This window comes from Eubalaena glacialis, chromosome 1, assembly GCF_028564815.1.
Source record: "Eubalaena glacialis isolate mEubGla1 chromosome 1, mEubGla1.1.hap2.+ XY, whole genome shotgun sequence".
Lineage (NCBI taxonomy): Eukaryota > Metazoa > Chordata > Mammalia > Artiodactyla > Balaenidae > Eubalaena > Eubalaena glacialis.
In genome coordinates this window covers 232,406,644-232,425,110 of record NC_083716.1, presented here as the reverse complement: position 1 = coordinate 232,425,110, position 18,467 = coordinate 232,406,644, and the positions used below count along the sequence as shown (strand labels likewise).

The following is an 18,467-nucleotide window of genomic DNA, read 5'->3' as shown; positions in this document are numbered from 1 at the left end:
GTTAAGGGGAGGTTTCTTTGAGTGGTCTCTTTAGTTATGTAAATGTGGCAAAGAGAGCACCCACTGCCCGGCGGAGAGCAGACCGGACCTTCTGTGGCCTGACAAAGCTACCTCTTCCCAAGGCCCCTAGGAATGCAGGGCTGGTGGCTGGGGAGGAGGGGAAGCGTCTTGCATTTGAAGCTCAGGGCCCTTGGGGAGGAAAGGGCTTGAGACCCACCTCCCCCTACCCCTACCTGTTACCCAGGATCTGATTGAGGATTGACTAAAATTTACTGTCAGGGAAGGCTTGGAAAGTTGCTTCCCAGGGACAAAGAGAACCTGAGTGCGTTTGTGGGGCTCCCCAGGAGACTGTGTAACCGACTGGGCGTCTCGGGACCCAGCACCCCTAGCCTGCTTCTTCTGCTCTTTGGGGAAGGATGGCAGCGCTAGCGAAGGTGATTAAGAGAATCACTCTGTGTCTGAAGCGTGCGCCCCGCTACAGCCTCTGCCAGGAAGATAGCGCCTGAGAGTCCACAGGACTGGGGTGCGGGGGACCGTGTTCCGCCGTGTCACCGTGTCGGGGGAGAGGCAGCAGCTGAAGAAGGTGGCTCAGACTTTCCGGGGAACACACTTTGGACTAAGGATGTCCTTGAGGGTCCAGACGATTTAGGAGTGAGTGGGCTCCAAAAGGGAGAGGTAGGATTTTGTAGGGAGGAAAGATAATTTTCCCTCTACCCTTCTAGGTTGTTGGCAGACACTCCTCCCTATAATAAAAGACAGATTAACAGGAGAAAAACAAACAGAAGTTTAATACCATGCATACCTCTTATATGCATGGAGGATACCCAGGAAAACTCTCCGAAATGGCCCAAGCCACCACCTTAAATACCATTTTCGGCTAAAGACTGAAGAAAGATATTGTGGGGTGCAACACCAGGACACCCCGCCCAGCTCCTCCCATCTCCAACACTGCCCGCCCCGGGGCAGCTGGCTGCCCCGATGCCCCACTTTTTTGCACTTCTGGGCTGCTGCATGTGTCCCCGGCCTGGACTGTCCTTCCTTCCCCTTCCACCACAGGCAAGCGCCCACTCCTCCTTCAAGATGCAGGTGCTCCCCGCCCTGTGCTGGGGGTCCTGTTACACCAGCCCCTTCAGGTGGGCTCCCCGCCCTTCCTCCCTTCCTTCTGCTGTGCTAACGCGGGCGCCCCACCCCTTTCCCAGCCCTCTCTGCCAGCCCAGCCTGGGCCCCTGAGGTTTCAAATGGGGTCAGGAACAAGGGTCCCCATGGGGCAGAGCCTGAGGAAGTTCCCATGCTGGGAACTTGCTGCTCCCACTGAGATCTCCCTGTGCATGCGGCTCAGCTGGAGAAAGAGCGAGCCCAGAGCAAGGGGTGTGCCGCCAGGGCCCGCCCCGCTCCTCGTCCCTTTCTCTCAGGATCGAGTCTGAACACCCTCCTGCAACCCAGAAGGCCTGAGATCCCCAGCAGCTTTCCCCTCTCACAGCCCTGCTCCACCACCTCCAGCCTCACCCACCCCAGCCCCCCCCCCCCACTGTGGAGGAGCTCCTATCTGCTTCGGCATGCACCCACCTGTCTCCCCTCCATCTGCCCAGCATCCTTCAGGGGGCAGCTGAACACAAAGGCTGCCTCTGGACCCCCACCTGGGCCTTGGGTCCAGTGGCCCTTCCACCTCTGTCTCCTGGATGTCCCTCCATGGCTCTCGGCCTCGCTGGACCGAGCTCTGGGAAGGCAGAGACCCCAGAGCCCCTCCCTGCTTTCTGCAGCCCCTGGCTTCAGAGGGCGAGTGATGGACAAGGAGGGCTAGTGACCTGTACAGTCACAAGGCTCCGCCTCAGAAGGGCCCTGTGCCCGGTTTAACTCTGCTGTGCCATCGTGAAATTCTTAACATTCTAAGACGGTGCGTTACGTTAGGATCTAGCCATCCCTCTCACTCACCTGGAGGAGAGTCCTAGCGTGGACATTAATAAGTAAGTGACCCTCTCGGGGCATGTGACCCACTGGGCGCAGGCAGGGAGCTGCTGGCTTGCCCACTACAGCCCCAGTGCCCCTTCTCCTGCGGGTGGCTGCCCTCGCCAGCCTGGAAGTACACAGGCCGAGGTTCCCTGCACAGTGCGGTCCCGCTCACACCGGCCCCCACAGAGCCACTGTTTCAGTGCCGCTTGTCAACCTTACCAAGGCTCCATCCAGGCTGGCTGAAGGAACGTCAGGAAGCCCACCAGCCCCTACACGCCCCCGACCCAACCGCACTCGCTGCAACGCCGGCCTGGGGCGGCTCTGGCCTGGCGCTCGCTGGGAACACTCTGCGGGCGGCAGGTCTCTCTTGCACCCCGCTCCCCACGCAGGGGGCGTCTTTCTTGACTCTGCTTTCATCCTGGCACTCAGCTCCCTCTATGGTCCTTCAAAGGGTCCTTGTGTACCCACCAGCCAAGAACAAGGAACGAGCTGTGTCTTCAGAAATCTCCAGCAACCTTGGCCCCAGACAGGCCCTCCGACGGAGATGGCGACAGGAACTTTCACACCAGAAAAAAAATCAGTCCCCTTTTATTGAGAAAATAGAGTCGATCCCTCAATCTTTTCCCAGGTGACTCGACCTTGATCCGAGGTGGCATCCTTCTGCAGCCACCCCCAAGGACCCCTGAACCTGAGTGGGGCGGCCCACGAGGGCCACGCCATCCCTTCACAGGGGCGAATGCTGGTCTGCTTAGGCCCTGCAGAAGTAGGCGTGCAGGTCGGGCAGGGTTCTGGAGCGGGGCTGGGACGGGCACGGGGGTGCCGGGGCGGGGTTGTGGCTATGGGGGGAAGAGTGGCCGAGGCAGGTCGTGTCTTGCTGAAATGAGGGAAGGGGAGGGAAGAACACCACCTTCTCCCGAGGCCTGGCACCTTCTCCCTCCAAATTCTTCATAAATAAAACTTCACATTAATAAAGGAATGTCCACTTCCAGGGTCAAACCGGCTGGTTTCCGGCTGGGGAGCCAGGCCTCACGGGGCTGCAGGAAGGCCCTCGGCTTGGGCTGGTTGGGCATCACCGTGACTGCCGGGGCCGGAGCACTGCTCTTTGGCCCTGCGTCAGGGGGTGAGGTGGGGCTGCAGCCCATCCAGAGGTTCTGAGGATCGCTGAGGTAGTCAGAGTGGCCGGTCATGCTTCCAGACAGATGGGAGCCGGATGGAGCGTCACAGGACGCAGCTAGGAGTGAAGCCAACTGGGAGTAGAGACTGGGCAGCCAAACCCCAGGTAGGTCAGGGGCGGGGGTGTGCCGAGGGCCTTCTGAGGCTCAGTCTCCAGGAGACCCAGGGGCGTGAGAGGGCCTGTGAGCCTGCACAGGGCTGAGCTTCTCCTGAAAGGGCTGCTTAGGCCCGTGGGGAGACTGAGGCATTTCACAGGAGAAGGAGAATCTTCTCCATGAAGGTGAGAGGGCAGCCGCAGACCCATCCAGGGGCAGGTCTAGCCCAGGTACCTGAGCACAGGGTGCCTTCCGAGGCCACCAGGGCCTCCCACCAGGTCAGAGGGAGCCAGGCCACAGACCCAGGTTAGGAGGGCTGCCAGGGGCCAGTGGCCTTGCTCCCCAGAGAACCGTCTCCAGTCTGGGCAGTTCCAAACGTTCCCGGGCCTCAGCTCCGGCTACCTGCACCCCGCCACACCTGGGGACACGTGAGGCCCACCCCTCCACCTCCCCCGCGGGGACCAAAGGCTGTGCCCTGGCCTCGCACTTGCAGCCTCATGCCTTCCGGGGCTGGAGGGCACACGCCCTCGTCTACCCTGGCGGCCCGCCTGCTGTCAGAGCACCCGGAGCTTGCGGGAGCAGGTGAGGTTGCCGTGCACCAGACCCCACATGGCAAGCAGCTCAGTGGGCAGCAGCTTGTGCACGACGAGCATGGAGCGGAAGAAGCAGGGCTCCTTGTTCATGCGGCTGTTGCGGTTCCGCGAGATGCCGAACGTCTTGAAGCCCTCATGGGCCGTGGGCCGCACGCCCAGCACCTCCAGGCACATGCCCAGGAAGACGTCGTCGATGGGGTAAAGCTCCAGGGTGTCACAAGCGTGGTGCAGGCGCCGGGCCAGGCCCCCGGCCATAAGGAAGCCCCCTCCGCCTGCGTACGCCGGGTAGCTGGCCTGGCTGTACAGGGCCCCGGGGATGTAGTATTTGTTATCCTTTCTGCGGATGGGCCGAGCGTGCTGCAGGACGTCACCCACAAACAGGTCTTCCTGGGGCCGCCGGTCAGCCAGAAATTCCAGCAGGTTGGTGGGGTTGACGAAGACGTCATCGTCGCCCTTGAAGATGAAGTGTACGTGGGGGCAGTAGATGTCAAGCCACTTGAGGAAGTGGATCTCCTTGAGGGTCAGGTTGAAGAAGCTGTCAAGAAAGTCCCACTGCAGGATGTCCCCGTAGATGCGGTCCTCGTAGGCCAGCAGCTGCTGGTAGTGGGCCCGCTCCTCCTGCTTGGAGGCTGTACCCAGCAGGAAGAGGGTGTGCACGGCGCCGCGGCCCCGGCCCGCCGACTCCTGCTCGCGGCCCCAGGTCTGGCGGATGGCCTCGCGGCGGTCGTGCTGTGTGATTACGGACTTGACAACCACCAGCAGATAGACGTCGCCGCTGCACTTCTCTGGATGGTTCAGCAGCATGGGGAAGTATCGGCAGTGGCGATAGAACAGAAACTGCTGGAAGTGTGGCTCCAGGCCCTGGAACCAGGGCTGGTGGGTCAAGTTTACATTGGCTGAGCAGTTAGTGGTGGTCACATCCCAGGCCTGGGGCCCCCGTGAAACCATGGGTGTGAGGGTGACCGCATCCTTCGGGTTCTTCCAGAAGCTGTCAGGGTTCACCAGGTGTCCACTCGGTTTCTGGGCCTTCTGTAACCCGAGGGTGGGTAGCAGGGGCTCCTGCAGAAACTGGCTGGGGGTCAGACTGCGCTGGAAAACTGTTACAGCCACGAGCAGGGCCAGCGACAGGCACACACTCTTGTAGATGGTTCTCTTCCTGGGGTGGGGGTGGGGTGAGGTGGGGAGAGGATGGTACAGAGAAGAGAAGAAAGGATGAGTCAGTCCCCTTGTACAGAGGTGCAGTCCCAGATGGGCAAGTGGACCCTGGACACAGACTCAAGTCCCTGGGCCCCTGAGCGGTCAGAGGAGGGTCCTGCTTCCTCTCTCATCCTGACCTCCCTCCTCCAGGACCAGGGGAGCCACACAGCACAGAGCTTAAGTACAAACACTGTGGAGTCAGGCTGCTAGGATTCAGATTTTGGTCCTGCTACTTACAAGCTGAATGGAGAGGTCCAGTGGGTCTCCCTTAACCTCTCCGAGCCATGATTTCTTCTTTTCCGAAATGAGGATAACATGCAATTGGAGTGCTAGCTGCAGTGCCGGGCACACAGTGGGTATGGAGTCAGGGGAATGCTGTGATTCCCCGAGGATGACCTCTGCCCTGCTCCCCACCTCTCCCCCAGGCACCCCCTTTGCTTTGTGCAAGCCTGGTGAACCCTCAGAGAGTACACTTGCTCAAAAAGTGTGGGGGACATTGGGGAGCCGGCTCTAACTTGGGACCTGAAGAAGCCTGTCCCTTCCCCGTCCCCCTGCATCCATGTGACCCAACAAAAAAGAACAGCTCTCACGGTCGACAGAGGCCTGACAATGGGGCGAGCATCTCCTAGCATGCCCACTGCCCCCATACCCCCACTAGGAGAGGTGAAGTCCCCCAGCTCTGCTGCCTTGGGAAGGGCGCAGCTGTATCCCCACTCTCCAGGGTCCCTCATGCCAAGTTAACCTCACCACACCCCTTTCGGAAGCAGAAATCAGATTTTTTTTTTTCCAGGAGTGCTCGCAGAGCCAGGACCAGGGCCCTGAGTCCCTGGACCCTGAGCCCTTGGACGCCAGGACCCTCTCTCGTCAGCTCACGCTCTGGGGGTGGCCAGGCCACCTGCCATGTTCTCTCCTGTGGAGACATAGGAGCTAGGGACTCCGGGGTGGGGGGTAGGCCGGAAAAGTGTGGCCTCACAGGGCCAGCCCAGCAGGGAGATGGCCTTGAGTGCCAAGAGGGGAGATATGGGAGAGACAGACTGCAAAGTGGTGAGAGTGGGACCAGGTGGAGACGCCTGGGGTGGCCTCAGGACCGGCTGATTAAAGGTGCAGGCACCCAGGGCGAGTGAAGGCTGAGCCCCATGGAGCGGCAGTTTCCCATGGGGTCCCAAGATTTCCTGGAGGAAGACTGGATCCTCTCAGGTGCTGGGACAGGGGTGTGACCCAAGACCGGATCCTCCCAGCGGGTGGGAGCGGAGTGCTCCGGGGCCGGCTTTCCTGCCCTGGTGGTTTCAGCGAAGCCCTCCACACCCCAGTTCGGGAGGCCGGACTGGAGGAAGTACGGAGGGGGTCATCCCCCTCCACGCCAGGCTGGTTCCACTTGCACCGCCCCACTTCATTTGTGGGAAAAAAGCCCCCAACGGAGGAGAGGAGAAGGGGAGAGGTGGGCAGGCGGGAGGCACGAGCTCCCCGGGAGGAAGGAGAGCCACTCGGGGGTTGAGGGTAGAGGACTGGGGTCGCCCAGGACGCAGGAGGCCCTCGGAATGGGGGACGGGACCCAGCTGCCGGCGAGACCTTGCGTCGCTAACTCCCCGGGTGCGGGAGTGGGATGTGCGTGCCTCGGTGCCCGGGCGTAAGGGAGCAGAGGGGCCGCCGGGGAGGGCTGAGCGCACGGGCCCCGCGGTCCCCGGTCGCCGACCGGCCGGTCCAGGCGTCGCGCACAGCCGGGCATCTCCGGCCACCGCCGTGCCAGCCCATCTGTGCCCGGGAAACTGAGGCCAGCCCGGGACACCCAGCGCGGCATGCCTCCCCGCGCCCCCAGCCCGGGTCCCCCGGCCCGACGGCCCCACTCACCACAGCGACATGGCGGCCCGGTCCAGGGCGGCGGCGGCGGCGGCGGCGGCGGCGGCGGCGGAGCGGGGCTCGCGGATCGCAGCTCTGGGCGCCGCGGCTCGGGGACGGCGGGCGGGGACCTGGACCGGGACGGGGACCGGGACGGGGGCGGGCATGGGCGGAGGCCGGGCCGCGCCCCCACCGAGGCTTTCCTCTTCCCCGCGGCCGGAGGAGGGGCCGGGAGGGTAGGCGGCGGCCCAGGTACCTTAACCCCTTCGGCGCCCCCGGCCCTCCGTCCCCGCGGCCGCGCGCCGAGCCCTCAGCCCCGCGCAGGGCGGCAATTACCCATTTCCCGGGGATGGCGCCCGAGCCCCGGGAGGGCCCGGAGCCGCCCAGGATCACTCGGCCCGAGCGTGAGTGGCCGAGTCAGGACTTCGGAGCCCACGAGGGTCACTCACGCCCCCAGGGACGCGGTTTCCCCCGCGGGGCTTCCCTGGGGTCGCCGGCCCCTCTGGACTCTTGCGGACCGGGACCCCACCCACCTCCAACCTCCCCAGGCGCGCGGGGCCCAGCCATTTCCCTCCGGCCCCGTCCGGACTTTTTCTGGGTGGGGGAGGCAGAGGCAGACAGGGCTTCCTTTCCCCCCCTCTGTTTCCCTCTGCCCTCTCCCCTCCCCCCCCCGCCCCCCCTCCCCCCCGCACCTAGCTACCTAAGGCTGGGTCTACGGAGGAGAGAGACTGGGGCAGGGAGAGCAGAACCCCGAGCACAGGTCAGCGGGAGGCCGGGCTGCCTGAGTGGGGACCCCGGCCCAGGCCGCAGCTCAGCCCTGAAACCTTCTCTGTGTCCCCGGACAATAGCCCTCTCCATCTCTGGGGTCCTTCTCGCCTCTGGAAGCCCCTCCTCACCACCAAGGAAAGGCCCGTCTGCCGGCCCAACCTTCCTTTTCATCCATCAACAAGTATTTCACTCAAAACCTTTTTTGTCCCTAAGACTTTATTAATGTTTGTGTATGCCACACCCAGGGGCTCCTAGGGTGTGGGCTGCACAAAGGCAGAGAACTCACAGGGGCGTTCTTGGCCCAGGTGGGTCTGGGGCAGTGGTGTTCCATCCAGGTGACTTCCAGAATCCTCTAACAGGTAATGTCTGTCCTAGCCTTGTGCCATGTTGAGGTCCCATCACTGAGCTTACAGTAGGGCCTCAAAAAGGCCCACAGTAGTGAAACAGAAGCATTTCACAGTCCAGTAAATAACAGCTAACATTCATCAAGCAGTGCAATATGCAAAGCACGGTCTAGGCCCCTGTGTGAAATGACTCAGTCCTAGAGGCTATTATTATTACCATTTTACAAAGGAGGAAATGGAGGTGCCTGCCTCCAGTGGGTCAGGTCTCATAGTAAGCAAACCCAGGAGGCCTGCCTGGCTCCGGAGGCAGGCCCTTTTGCCCTTCACTCAGGGAAAGCAGTGACAGGGAGCTACTTCCTGCCAAGGGTCACCCAGGGAGGCCAGGAGGCCTCTAGGTACAGTCAGAGGCAGGTAGTAGGAAGCCTAAGGAGGCTGCTCTTTCCCAACTGGACCCCAGGCCCCTGAGGCTCTGGTGAGGAGCCCTTTGTTTAAGGCTCGAGGGCCCATTGGAGGGGGAGGAGAAAGCCAACACTCAATAGAATTTTTCCTGGGTGTTGCAAGCTTCAGTGAGGGACTGTGAAGGGCCTTGCAGGCAGAATTCCAGAGGAGAACCCTGGGGCCAGCGCCTTAGTAGCAGCCCCTCCCAAGTACCAGAGTAGAAAGACGGTCTGACCTGCAGCCCAAAGCCCCCCCTTGGCCTGGCGGCCTGCTGTTGAGGGCCACCCAGAGTCCCACTGGCCACCCATCCCGCAGGGCATCAGGTAGTTCACTGCCCAGGCTTCTGTGTTCTCTTGCTTTGCCCTGCAAGTATGGCCTTGAGAGAGGGCTAGTGCTGGCCTGGCTGAGGACAATCCGCCCTGCCTCAGCACTGACCTCTCACCTGGAAGCTGCGGGGTCTTTTTAGGAGCCTAATGAGGGGTGGACACAGGGATCTCTGGGAAGGGGTTTTGAGCCCAGGTTTAGGGACTGGAGGGGCAGTGTCGGGTCTGTGGGTCTGCACTTCCTGCATGTCACTGGGCGCAGGTGGCTTATCGCCTTAAGACCTCAGTTTCCTGGCAGCACGGAATTACGGAGATGACGCATGTGAAGCTTGATCAGTGCCTCCTGCGGGGTGGCGAGCCAATCCATAGGCCCCAGAACCCAGGAGGGTTCAAAGGTGGTAATGGGAGGACTGCCGCCAAAGGCAGCAGAGTGTTTGCCAGTGGAATCTGGTCCATTGAGAGGAACAGTTTGCCATCATGGATTCATTTGATCTGTGCCTCGGTCAAACTCAGACTGGGAAATGGATGACAGTTAAATACTCAGTGCTTGACTCCGGGGTGGGAGCCAGGCCAGCCCCTGGTCAGCTTGCACCGTCAGTCTGACAGGCTCCCCTGGGGCTGCTTGAGCCTGTCCCTATCAGGAGTGCTGGGACTCACCCAGTCTGGCCCACTCCACCTGTCCCAGCCCCTGCCCTTTGGGCAGAGTCCCAGCAGCAGATTCCTGCTGATGTCTCATGCCTTGAAGGAGGTGGTTGAGCAAGGCCCCTGAGGAGGCAGAGGTCAGTCTGCAGATGGAATCTGTCACCTGCCCCACAGCCGTGGCTGAAGGCAGAGGGAAGCTGCAGAAACTGATCCGGGAGGTGGAGGGGGCCCTGGAGGGAGGGTGGGGGAATGGGAGCAGACGGTTAGGCGGGGGCTGGCGTGGGTCCCAAGCATGGTGGAAGTGGGTCAGCTGTCCCTGTCACATGGTCATCCTCTGCTCCCCTCAGGTTGATGTTCTGCCCTGGAAGAGGGAGCTCAGTGAGCCCTGCCTGGGAGATCCCCAAGAGCCCCCTTCCCCCTCCCTCTTTCCCCTCCCCCTCCCCCTTTCCCCTCCCCCTCCCCCTTACTTTCACATCAGCCCCCACCAACCTTCCAGAATTGGTTGGGATCCCGACCCTGCTGGTTTCCCCTGGGACAAAAGCCTGGGGCCCAGAGCCTGCTGAGCCCTCAGATGTGGAGGGCCCTCTGCGGGCCCGGAGGGTGCACTGGGCCAGCCTCTGGCCGAGGTGTGAGGAGCTCTGGGCACCTGGGAGAGAGGGGATGGAGCTCAGAGCTGGGCAGAGGCTGCAGGATGGAGAGTGGCCCTGCCTGTGGTCCCTTAAGGGCAGCAGTGTGATGTGTGTGAGCGTGCGAATTCACGTCCTCCCCAAGTAGGAGTCTACGCTCCAGGGGCAGCCACGGCCAGCGCTTCGAGGGTGGCCATCTACACTTGCACCATGGGGTCTGTTAATTCACACTGGAGTGTCAGAAGCCATCGCTCTTTGGTGAAGATGTGTGCCTGGCAAGAAACTGCACAGGCCCCTCTGTTCGAGCCTGAATGAGCCCCATAACCCAGCAGAGCAGTGCCCTGGGCCCAGAACTTTCTCTCATTGGTCTTGCGTGCCCCCCTCACCTACAATGATCAGACTGGAGGGTTAGCCAGACCTTGGTCAGCATGAGAATGTCCTTGAATTTGCCCTGGGATGGAAAGTGGTACTCCCTCGGGCTCCTGGGCAGGGGTAGGAGGTCTGCTTTTGTGCTTCTTGGCAATAGGTGCTTTAAGTGGGGCAGCATTGATTGCACTGTCACACACCACCTGTCCAGGAGGTGTGGGGTGAGGCCCACTGTCCACACCTACCTCTGGTCCTCAGAGGCCACCCATATCCCCTGCAGAAACCTGACCCACACTGCAGGGCATGCTGGGAGGGGCTGCCTGGTCAAGGGGGGCAGTGCACAAACTGGCACTGGAGGAGCCCCCCGCAGGCAAACTCTTTCCCCCCGGCAGTCTTCCAGGGGAACATGTTTCCTGTGGGTTGGCCCTCCCTTTAAAGAGTGGGAGGAAGAGGAGGAGGTCAAAAAGGAGTGAGCAGAGAGGTGGGGGGATGGGAGAAGAAAGGGGGTGCTCGGGGAGGGGGCAGGGAGGAAGGACAGGGTTTTGAAGCATGGGTGGTCTGGTTTGGAGCCTGAGAGGTCACCTCACTCAAAGGAAGATTGGGTCAAAGAGAAGCCCAGATCACAGGAGCTTGAGAGAAGATGGGAGGAAGGTAAAAGGGGCTCCTTGCAGGGTCCCCATATGAGCAACACAATGGGCAACCCCATTGCTGCCAGGGAAGCCCAAGATGCCCTTCTAGGGCCAAATCCTGATGGAGCCAAGACTGACCCAACAACTATGAAGGTGATGTTGCCATGATTCCAGGGCCTGCCTGCAGAGAATCTGATGGAACCTGGGAAATTGTATTTTTCCACTTTCCTAGGTGATTCTGATGCGCAGGAAGGTTTGGGAACCACTGGTGTTGAGCCCTCCACTTCTAGCTCTTTTGGTCAGCCGTGGGCAAGGGCCAGCGGAGGGACAGTTCCTCCTGTGAGCCTGGGGACAGGAAAGACCTAATGGGAGGCAGGTGTGGAGGAAATCAGGGCCAAGATGGAAGAGCTGAGGAGTTCGCTTTCCCATCGAAGCAGGAGGCAGTTGAGGAAGCGGCCGTGGAGTCAGTAGCTTGAGAAGAGGGGGCGAAGGGTGGCCACAGCCCTTGTATGGGATCCGAGAAAGCCGAGGAAGGACAGAGGAGTGGTAAGCGCCAGGCAAGGGTGGTCCCGTGCGCCCTGGAGACTCAGACCCGCGACTGAGGCAAGGATTGTCCGGGGCCCCTCTGGCTGCAAGTGACAGACACCCAACTCAAAGTAGCTCAAGCTTGTTTGACGGGCCAGTGATTGCGTCTGGGGGGTTGGGGTGCCATGATCGGCCGGGCCTGGGTCACGTGTCCGCTGCTGTAGTCGGAACAACTGTGAGGGGGCAGGTCCCTTAAAGGAAGCTGCTCTTCTCAAGAAGGCAGGGAAGAGCTGCCCAGGCCAGTCTTCCTGCTCACGCCCCTTTGGACTCTCAAACTGCCCTCAGAAACAAGCCCTAAGCCTGAGGGCCCCAGGAGGAAGAAGAAGGGTGGTGTCTGTGTGGGAAGTGTCTGTAAACGTTTTCCTGACAAGTCCTTCTCTCCAGGCTGGCCACTGGGAGGGTGGGCACAGCCCCTTTGTGGGGCTGGCCTCCCCTTTCCTGTGCCTGGGCCCCCACTGGCTGGCCTGGGGGCAGCTGAAGCCACCCTGGCCTTTGTAGGGGTGGGAGCCAGTCACGTGTGGGTGGAGCTGGTCAGACGAGAGAGAAGCCACAATTCGAACAGGCCCAGGAGCAGGGTCAGGGCGGCCTGTGAAGAAGCTGGGCGGGAATGAGAGGCACACTCCCCGGATGCTGCCCTGGATACAGGCCAGCTGGGCTGAGCCCCAGGTGCTGTGGGCAGGGCGTGGTGGGCACTCACAGCAGGCACACACAGAGCCACACAGGCAAGCAAGCAACAGACCCAGACACACACACACACCCAGGGACAGGCATGCACACACAGACGTATCCAGAGACACACAGCACTCATACACAGACACATTCACACACGGAAGCATGCATGTTCGGCATGACAGTCATAGTCATACACACTCATACACACAAGAGGTACATGCACACCTGGTAAGAAATACACGCAGACACACTTATACACATACACCTACAGAGACACACATTACCACAGAGAGAGGCACATACGCACACCTAGACTCACCCATAGACACACCCAGATACTCATCACACACGCACACACACACACACACACACACACACACACACAAGTCCAGGTGGGAGGGGCTTCCCCCAAACAGCTCATTTGCTACCAGTGAAACCCTGCTTGGCAGGCCCTTGAGAATGGGCTCAGCACCAGGCAGCTCCCTACTGCATCCTTGAGTGGCCTCTTCTGATCTCCTCCACCTTAAGCCTATGCCCACCCATACCTCCAGGAACCTCCAGCTACTGACCACAGGCCCTTTGCACCGCCCGAGTCTACCTCCCATCCCTACTCCAGCTGCCCTGGCCTTCCTCTCTCCTTCACCAAGACTCCAGCTTCCTTCTGCGCAAATGCGCTCCCCCCTGCTGCGTCGAGTGAACTTCTGCTCATCTTTCAAAACCCACCACAAATATCCCCTTCCTTGGAGTAGGTGCTCCCTCTCTTGGCTGGCATCATGTCTGTCTGTCTGTCCCCCCTCCACCTGTCCCATGACAACTAAGAGCAGGGGCAGGCCTTTCTGTTTTCCTGGCAGCACAGGGTGGAGGAGGCACCGATGCCGTTGGCTGAATAACAGAGGGCATGAATTGCCAGCATTGGCTGCCTGGAGGAGACCCTGGCAGGGACGAGGCCAGTCTCGCCACGGCCGTATTCAGAGGATGACGGGGTGTGCCCACCCCAGGGAGCCTTGGGAGGTCCAGACAGATCTGCAGGGCTCCAGCCCCACCCCCAGCACACGCGTTCAAATTCACACTGCCACGCATTCACACGAGGGTGGGCATTGTGCCCCCTTGTCCTGGACAGCTGGGTGCCCCCTCCCCCCAGGCCACCAATGACTCACATCCCCACCCGCCAGGCGGCCGGCTTGGGCACACACAGCCTCCTTTCAGCCCCTCGGCCTCAAACACACTAGCTTAGTCTTCCTTCCCCGGCGCCTCCCCCTCGGCTGTGAGCCGGCCTGCCTTCCCCGGCCTGGCAGCTCAGCCCCACGGGGAGGCCTCCCTCCTCTCTGCAGCACAGGGCTCCCTGTCTCTCGTCACCCGGCTCCTGTCCAAGCCCTGAATGGCTGCCTTTTCATGGCCCAGAGCCTGGCCAGGTGCATTCTGGGCAGCCCTGCTCCTACCACAGCCTGCCGGGTAGGTGTTGGCCTTGGTGCTGCTACCACTGAGGGGCCGGAGCCAGAGGGACCATTGAGACTCTGGCCGAGACTCAGAGCCCCAGAAGTCCCTCCTAGGCTCTGGTCAAAGGCCTCTCCACATTGACAAAGACTCTTCTTTACACACATACCCTCCCACCTGCTTCCCTAGCAGCCCTAGAGAGCTTGGCCAGGCATGGGGTTTCATTATTCCCATTTTACCGAAGGAACAACTGAGGCCCAGAGAAAAGTCAGCCTGCTGGTGAATGGCAGAGCTGGGGCCGGGTCTCGGTAAAGACGGGTTAATAACACGATGGGCCTTGCAGAACTGCAGTGAGCAGTAAAGGGTAAAGGGCTGAGCCAGGAGCCCTGGAGAAGGGGTCCAAGAGTGGGCTCCATGTGACAATGGTCACAAAATCTGTTCTGGGCTTTGTACCCAGCACCCCTCCCTTCTTTTGGTAACAGACCTCCTCCCTCTGGTCTCAGGGTGGGCTCTCAACCAGGCTGGCCAGTCAGTCCCTATGCCCCCTCCTGCCCTGACAGCATGCTTGGTCCAAGGGGTGGGCCTGTGACCTAAACTGGGCCAGTCAGGGCTCTGCCCTGGGGAGTGGAACTGGGAGAGGGACGCCCCTTTCCTCTCTGGTCACCAGGCTTTTGAGAGTGTGACTCTGAACATATTGGGGAAGTGTTGTGCTCATGCACCCCGTGTGCCCCACCCACAAACAACAACAACAAACAACACGCACAGCAAACAGAGAAACAGGAGTCTGAACAGGGCCGGAATCCTGGATCTAGAGGCCCTGTGGTTGGCAAAGTATTGCCCCTCCCACAAAGCTGTCCCTGCCCTGACCCTCAGAACCTGTTACTATATTAGGAAACAGGCAAAAAGGATCCAGATGTAATTAAGGTTCTAGACCTGGAAATAGGGTGTTTAGCCTGGATTATCCAGGTGGGCCCAATCTAATCATGAGAGGCCTTGAAAGCAGAGAACCTTCTCTGGCTGGAAGCAGAAGGGAGTATCAGAGAGACTCCAGGTGTGAGAGGCATTTGACGTGCCTTTACTGGTTGTGAAATATAGGGACCCACTTGGAGCCTAGAGACCAGAGAGGCCCCTGGGAGCCGCAGGTGGCCCCCAGTTAACAGCCAGCAAGGATTCGGGAACCTCGGTCCTGCAGCCAGAAGGAACTGGATTCTGCCCACAGTGTGAATGAGCTTAGAAGCATATTCTTCCCAGAGCCTCCCAATAAGAGCCTACCTGGCCAACACCTTGATTTTGACGTTGTAAAATTCTGAGCAGAGAAACTAGCTGAGCCACCCTGGGCTTCTGACCTACAGACGTGTGAGAGAATAAATTCTGAGCTGCTAAATTTGTGGTAATTGGTTACTGTAGTATTAGGAAGATAAAATAGGGCCTGAGAACTAGTGCCATCCTGCCTCCCCTGATTTGGTTACAGGTGCCAATAATTTTTTGTTGGTGGTTTTTGTCACCCACCCACAGGCAAAGACTCTGGACTTTGCCCAGAAGCTCAGGTGGCCCAGCTCTGCCCCTTCCTCACCCAGCAGGGCTAAGGTCACTGGGGAGAGGTCCAGCGCCTGGGAGACAGGGATGAGTGACTTGTCTGAGAATTTTCTATGGTGACTTAGTCAAAACTTGTGAAGGTTGGCAGGGTCAAGAGACATAGGGAGTTGTGGTCCAAGGTGGCAACATAGGAGGTGCCTGAGCCCACCTCCTGCCAGGAACACACCAAATCTATGTTGACACATGGAGCAGTTCTTTCTGAAAGAAACCCAGAAACTAGCTGAGTGACAACTACACATCAAGAAAATGGGGGAAAAAACCCCTACATTGAAAGGATAGGAAAGGTTGACACACACTCTTGCCATATACTCCACCCCTGGTAGAGTGACATGTACCAGGAGGGGACTCACAATTCCCAGCTTCTCTCTTAGGGGTGGAGGGTTTGGACCCCAGTCTAGTGTGCCAAATTCTAAAACTTCCACCCGAGGGAAGAGCCTCCCAAACACCTAGCCCTGAAAGCCAGACTATACCAAACAAACAAACAAATAGTTCTTAACTGGCTATACCCCCAGGGCTCTACTATCAAAATTCCAACGGTATTTTTCACAGAAATAGAAAAAACAACCCTACAACTTGTATGGAACCACAAAAGGCCTCAAATAACCAAAGCAATCTTGAGAAAGATAAACAAAGTTGGAGGAATTACACTTGTGGTTTCAAATTATATTACAAAGCTATAGTAATCAAAACAGTATGGTATTGGCACAAAAACAGACACAAAGATCAATGGAATCAAATAATGAGCCCAGAAGTAAATTCATGTATATGTAGTCAATTAACTTACAACAAAAGAGCCAAGGCCAAGAATATACAATGGGGAAAGTATGGTCTCTTCAATAAATGGTGTTGGGAAAACTGGTTAGCAACATGCAAAAGAGTGAAACTGGACCCCTCTCTTATACCACACCCCAAATCAACTCAAAATGGATTAAAGACTTGTATGGATTATGACCTGAAACCATAAAATTCCGAAAAAGACATAGGGGGTAATCTCCTTGACATAAGTATTGGCAACTTTTGGGATTTTTTTGGATTTGACACCAAAGGAAAGGCAACAAAAGCAAAAATAAACAAGTGGGACTACATGAAACTAAAAAGTTTCTGCACAGAAAAGGAACCATCAACAAAATGAAATGGCAACCTGCAGAATGGGAGAAAATATTTGCAAATCATATATCTGATAAGGGGTTAATATCCAAAATATATAACGAACTCAAACAACTCAACAGCAAAAATACAATCTGATTTTAAAATGGCCATTTTCTCAAAGAAGACATCCAAATTGTCCACAGGTACATGAAAATGTACTCAACATCGCTAATCATCAGGGAAATGCAAGTCAAAACCACAATGAGATATCACCTCATACCTGTTAGGATGGCTCTTATAGGAGAGAGGAAGAGATAACAAGTGTTGGTGAGAATGTGGAGAAAAGGGAACCCTTGTGTGCTTTTGGTGGGAATGTAAATTGGTGTAGTTACTATGGAAAATAATATGGAGGTTCCTCCAAAAAATTAAAAAAGCAGCTACCATATGATCCATCAACCCCACTTCTAGGTATATATCCAAATGGAATGAAAAAAGTGTTTCAGAGAGATATTTGCACACCCATGTTTACTGCAACATTATTCACAATAGCCAAGATATGGAAACAACCTAAGTGGCTGTCAATGGATGAATGGATAAAGAAGATGTGAGATACACACACACACACACACACACACACACACACCACACACACACACACACACACGAATATTATTCAGCCATGAAGGAAATCTTGCCATTTTTGACAACATGGATGGACCTTGAGTGCATTATGCTAAGTGAAAAAGCCAGACAGAGAAAGATAAATACTGCATGTTATCACTTATATGTGGAATCTAAGAAAAAAGTCAAACACATAAAAACAGAAAAATGGTTGCCGGGGCTGGCGGTGGGGGAAATAGGCAGAGGTTGATAAAAGGGTACAAACTTTCAGCTATAAGATGGATAAGGGGAATTCCCTGGTGGTCCAGTGGTTAGAACTCTGCCCTTCCACTGCTGGGGGCCCAGGGTTCGATCCCTGGTCAGGGAACTAAAATCCTGCAAGCTGTGCAGTGCAGCAAAAAAAAAAAAAAAAAAAAAAAAAGATAAATAAGGTCTAAGGATCTGAGGTGAAACATGATGACTAGAGTTGATAACACTGTATTGTATACTTGTGATTTGCTGAGAGTGGAACTTAAATGTTCTCACCAAATAAATAAATAAATAAATAAATAACTCTGTGCAGTGATGGCTGTTAATTAACTAGATGGGGGGATCCTTTTACAATGTATTAGAAGGTCTGAATTGCTAAGTCTGGGCACATCCAGTGTTACTGAGGATGCAGGACCCCTGGAACTCTCGTCCACTGGGGGTGGGAATGTCAATTGTTGCGACACCTTCAGAAAACAGTTGGATGGTTTCTTAATAAGTTAAACATATACTTATCACATGACGCAGCCATTCCACTCCTAAGTATTTATCAAAGAGAAACAATCCTCCGTCCCTACAAACACTTGTACATGAATGCTCACAGCATCTTTATTTTTAGTAGCTAAATAAACCAATGGTGGTATTATAAAATGGACTACTGCTCAGTAATAAAAAGGATTAAATTCCTGATACACACCACAACAGGGATAGATCTCAAAATAATTATGTTGAGTGAAAGAAGCCAGACCAGAAAGAATACCTGTTGTATGATTCTAGTGTATACATAAAAGTTGGGAAAATACAAACCTGCCTTTAATGACAGAAAAATCAGTTGCCTAGAGGTGGGGGGAGGAGAAGGGAGAGGTCCCAAGAGGCCGGAGGAAGCCTTGGGGGGTGATGGGTCTCTTCACTCTGCTGCTTGTGGCGTGGTTTCATGGGTGTTTACACACATCCGAATTGATCACATTGTACACTAGACAATTTACAGTTGATTGTATGTTAATGACACCTCAGTAAAACCGTTAAAAAGCAGCAGCAGCACCACTAGACACGGGCTCCCTGAGGGGGTTTGTTTGCGGGGAGGAGAGTTGAGGCCCAGCCAGGAGTAGCTCCAAGGTCAGGGCTCAGGGGGGGAGCCCTGGATCGAGAGCCAGCGCCCTGGTGCTCTCGGGACGCTGACCCCAGGCCACTGGCCCTGCGCCGGTGACTCCTGCACCTGCAGGTGTGCTGTGCCCACCCCACAG

General features: G+C 57.2%; 1 protein-coding gene across 2 annotated transcripts; it reads right to left on the bottom strand.

Annotated features, from left to right (window-relative positions):
• Nucleotides 1-728: 728 nt before the first annotated feature.
• B3GNT7 (UDP-GlcNAc:betaGal beta-1,3-N-acetylglucosaminyltransferase 7) lies at nucleotides 729-7,059 on the bottom strand. Of its 2 annotated transcripts, XR_009702593.1 has the most exons (3): nucleotides 6,857-7,059; nucleotides 1,567-4,967; nucleotides 729-743 (listed from the first exon to the last, which is right to left on the bottom strand). XR_009702593.1 is itself a non-coding variant. In XM_061205780.1 (2 exons), exons 1-2 carry the CDS (start codon nucleotides 7,009-7,011, stop codon nucleotides 3,773-3,775), a joined length of 1,350 nt encoding a protein of 449 aa, XP_061061763.1. In that variant the 5' UTR covers nucleotides 7,012-7,059; the 3' UTR covers nucleotides 1,543-3,772. The 2 variants fall into 2 exon arrangements, 1 of the variants encoding a protein (XP_061061763.1); XM_061205780.1 differs by lacking the exon at nucleotides 729-743 and having other exon boundaries at nucleotides 1,543-4,967.
• Nucleotides 7,060-18,467: the final 11,408 nt, after the last annotated feature.

What these genes read in the sequence shown, in the direction of transcription:
- B3GNT7 (XM_061205780.1), bottom strand. Translation starts at nt 7,011, where the DNA reads ATGCCCGCCCCCGTCCCGGTCCCCGTCCCGGTCCAGGTCCCCGCCCGC. An exon ending in CGGGCCGCCATGTCGCTGTG is followed by an intron (nt 4,968 to 6,856) that starts GTGAGTGGGGCC and finishes CCCCCACCCCAG; the next exon opens with GAAGAGAACCATCTACAAGA.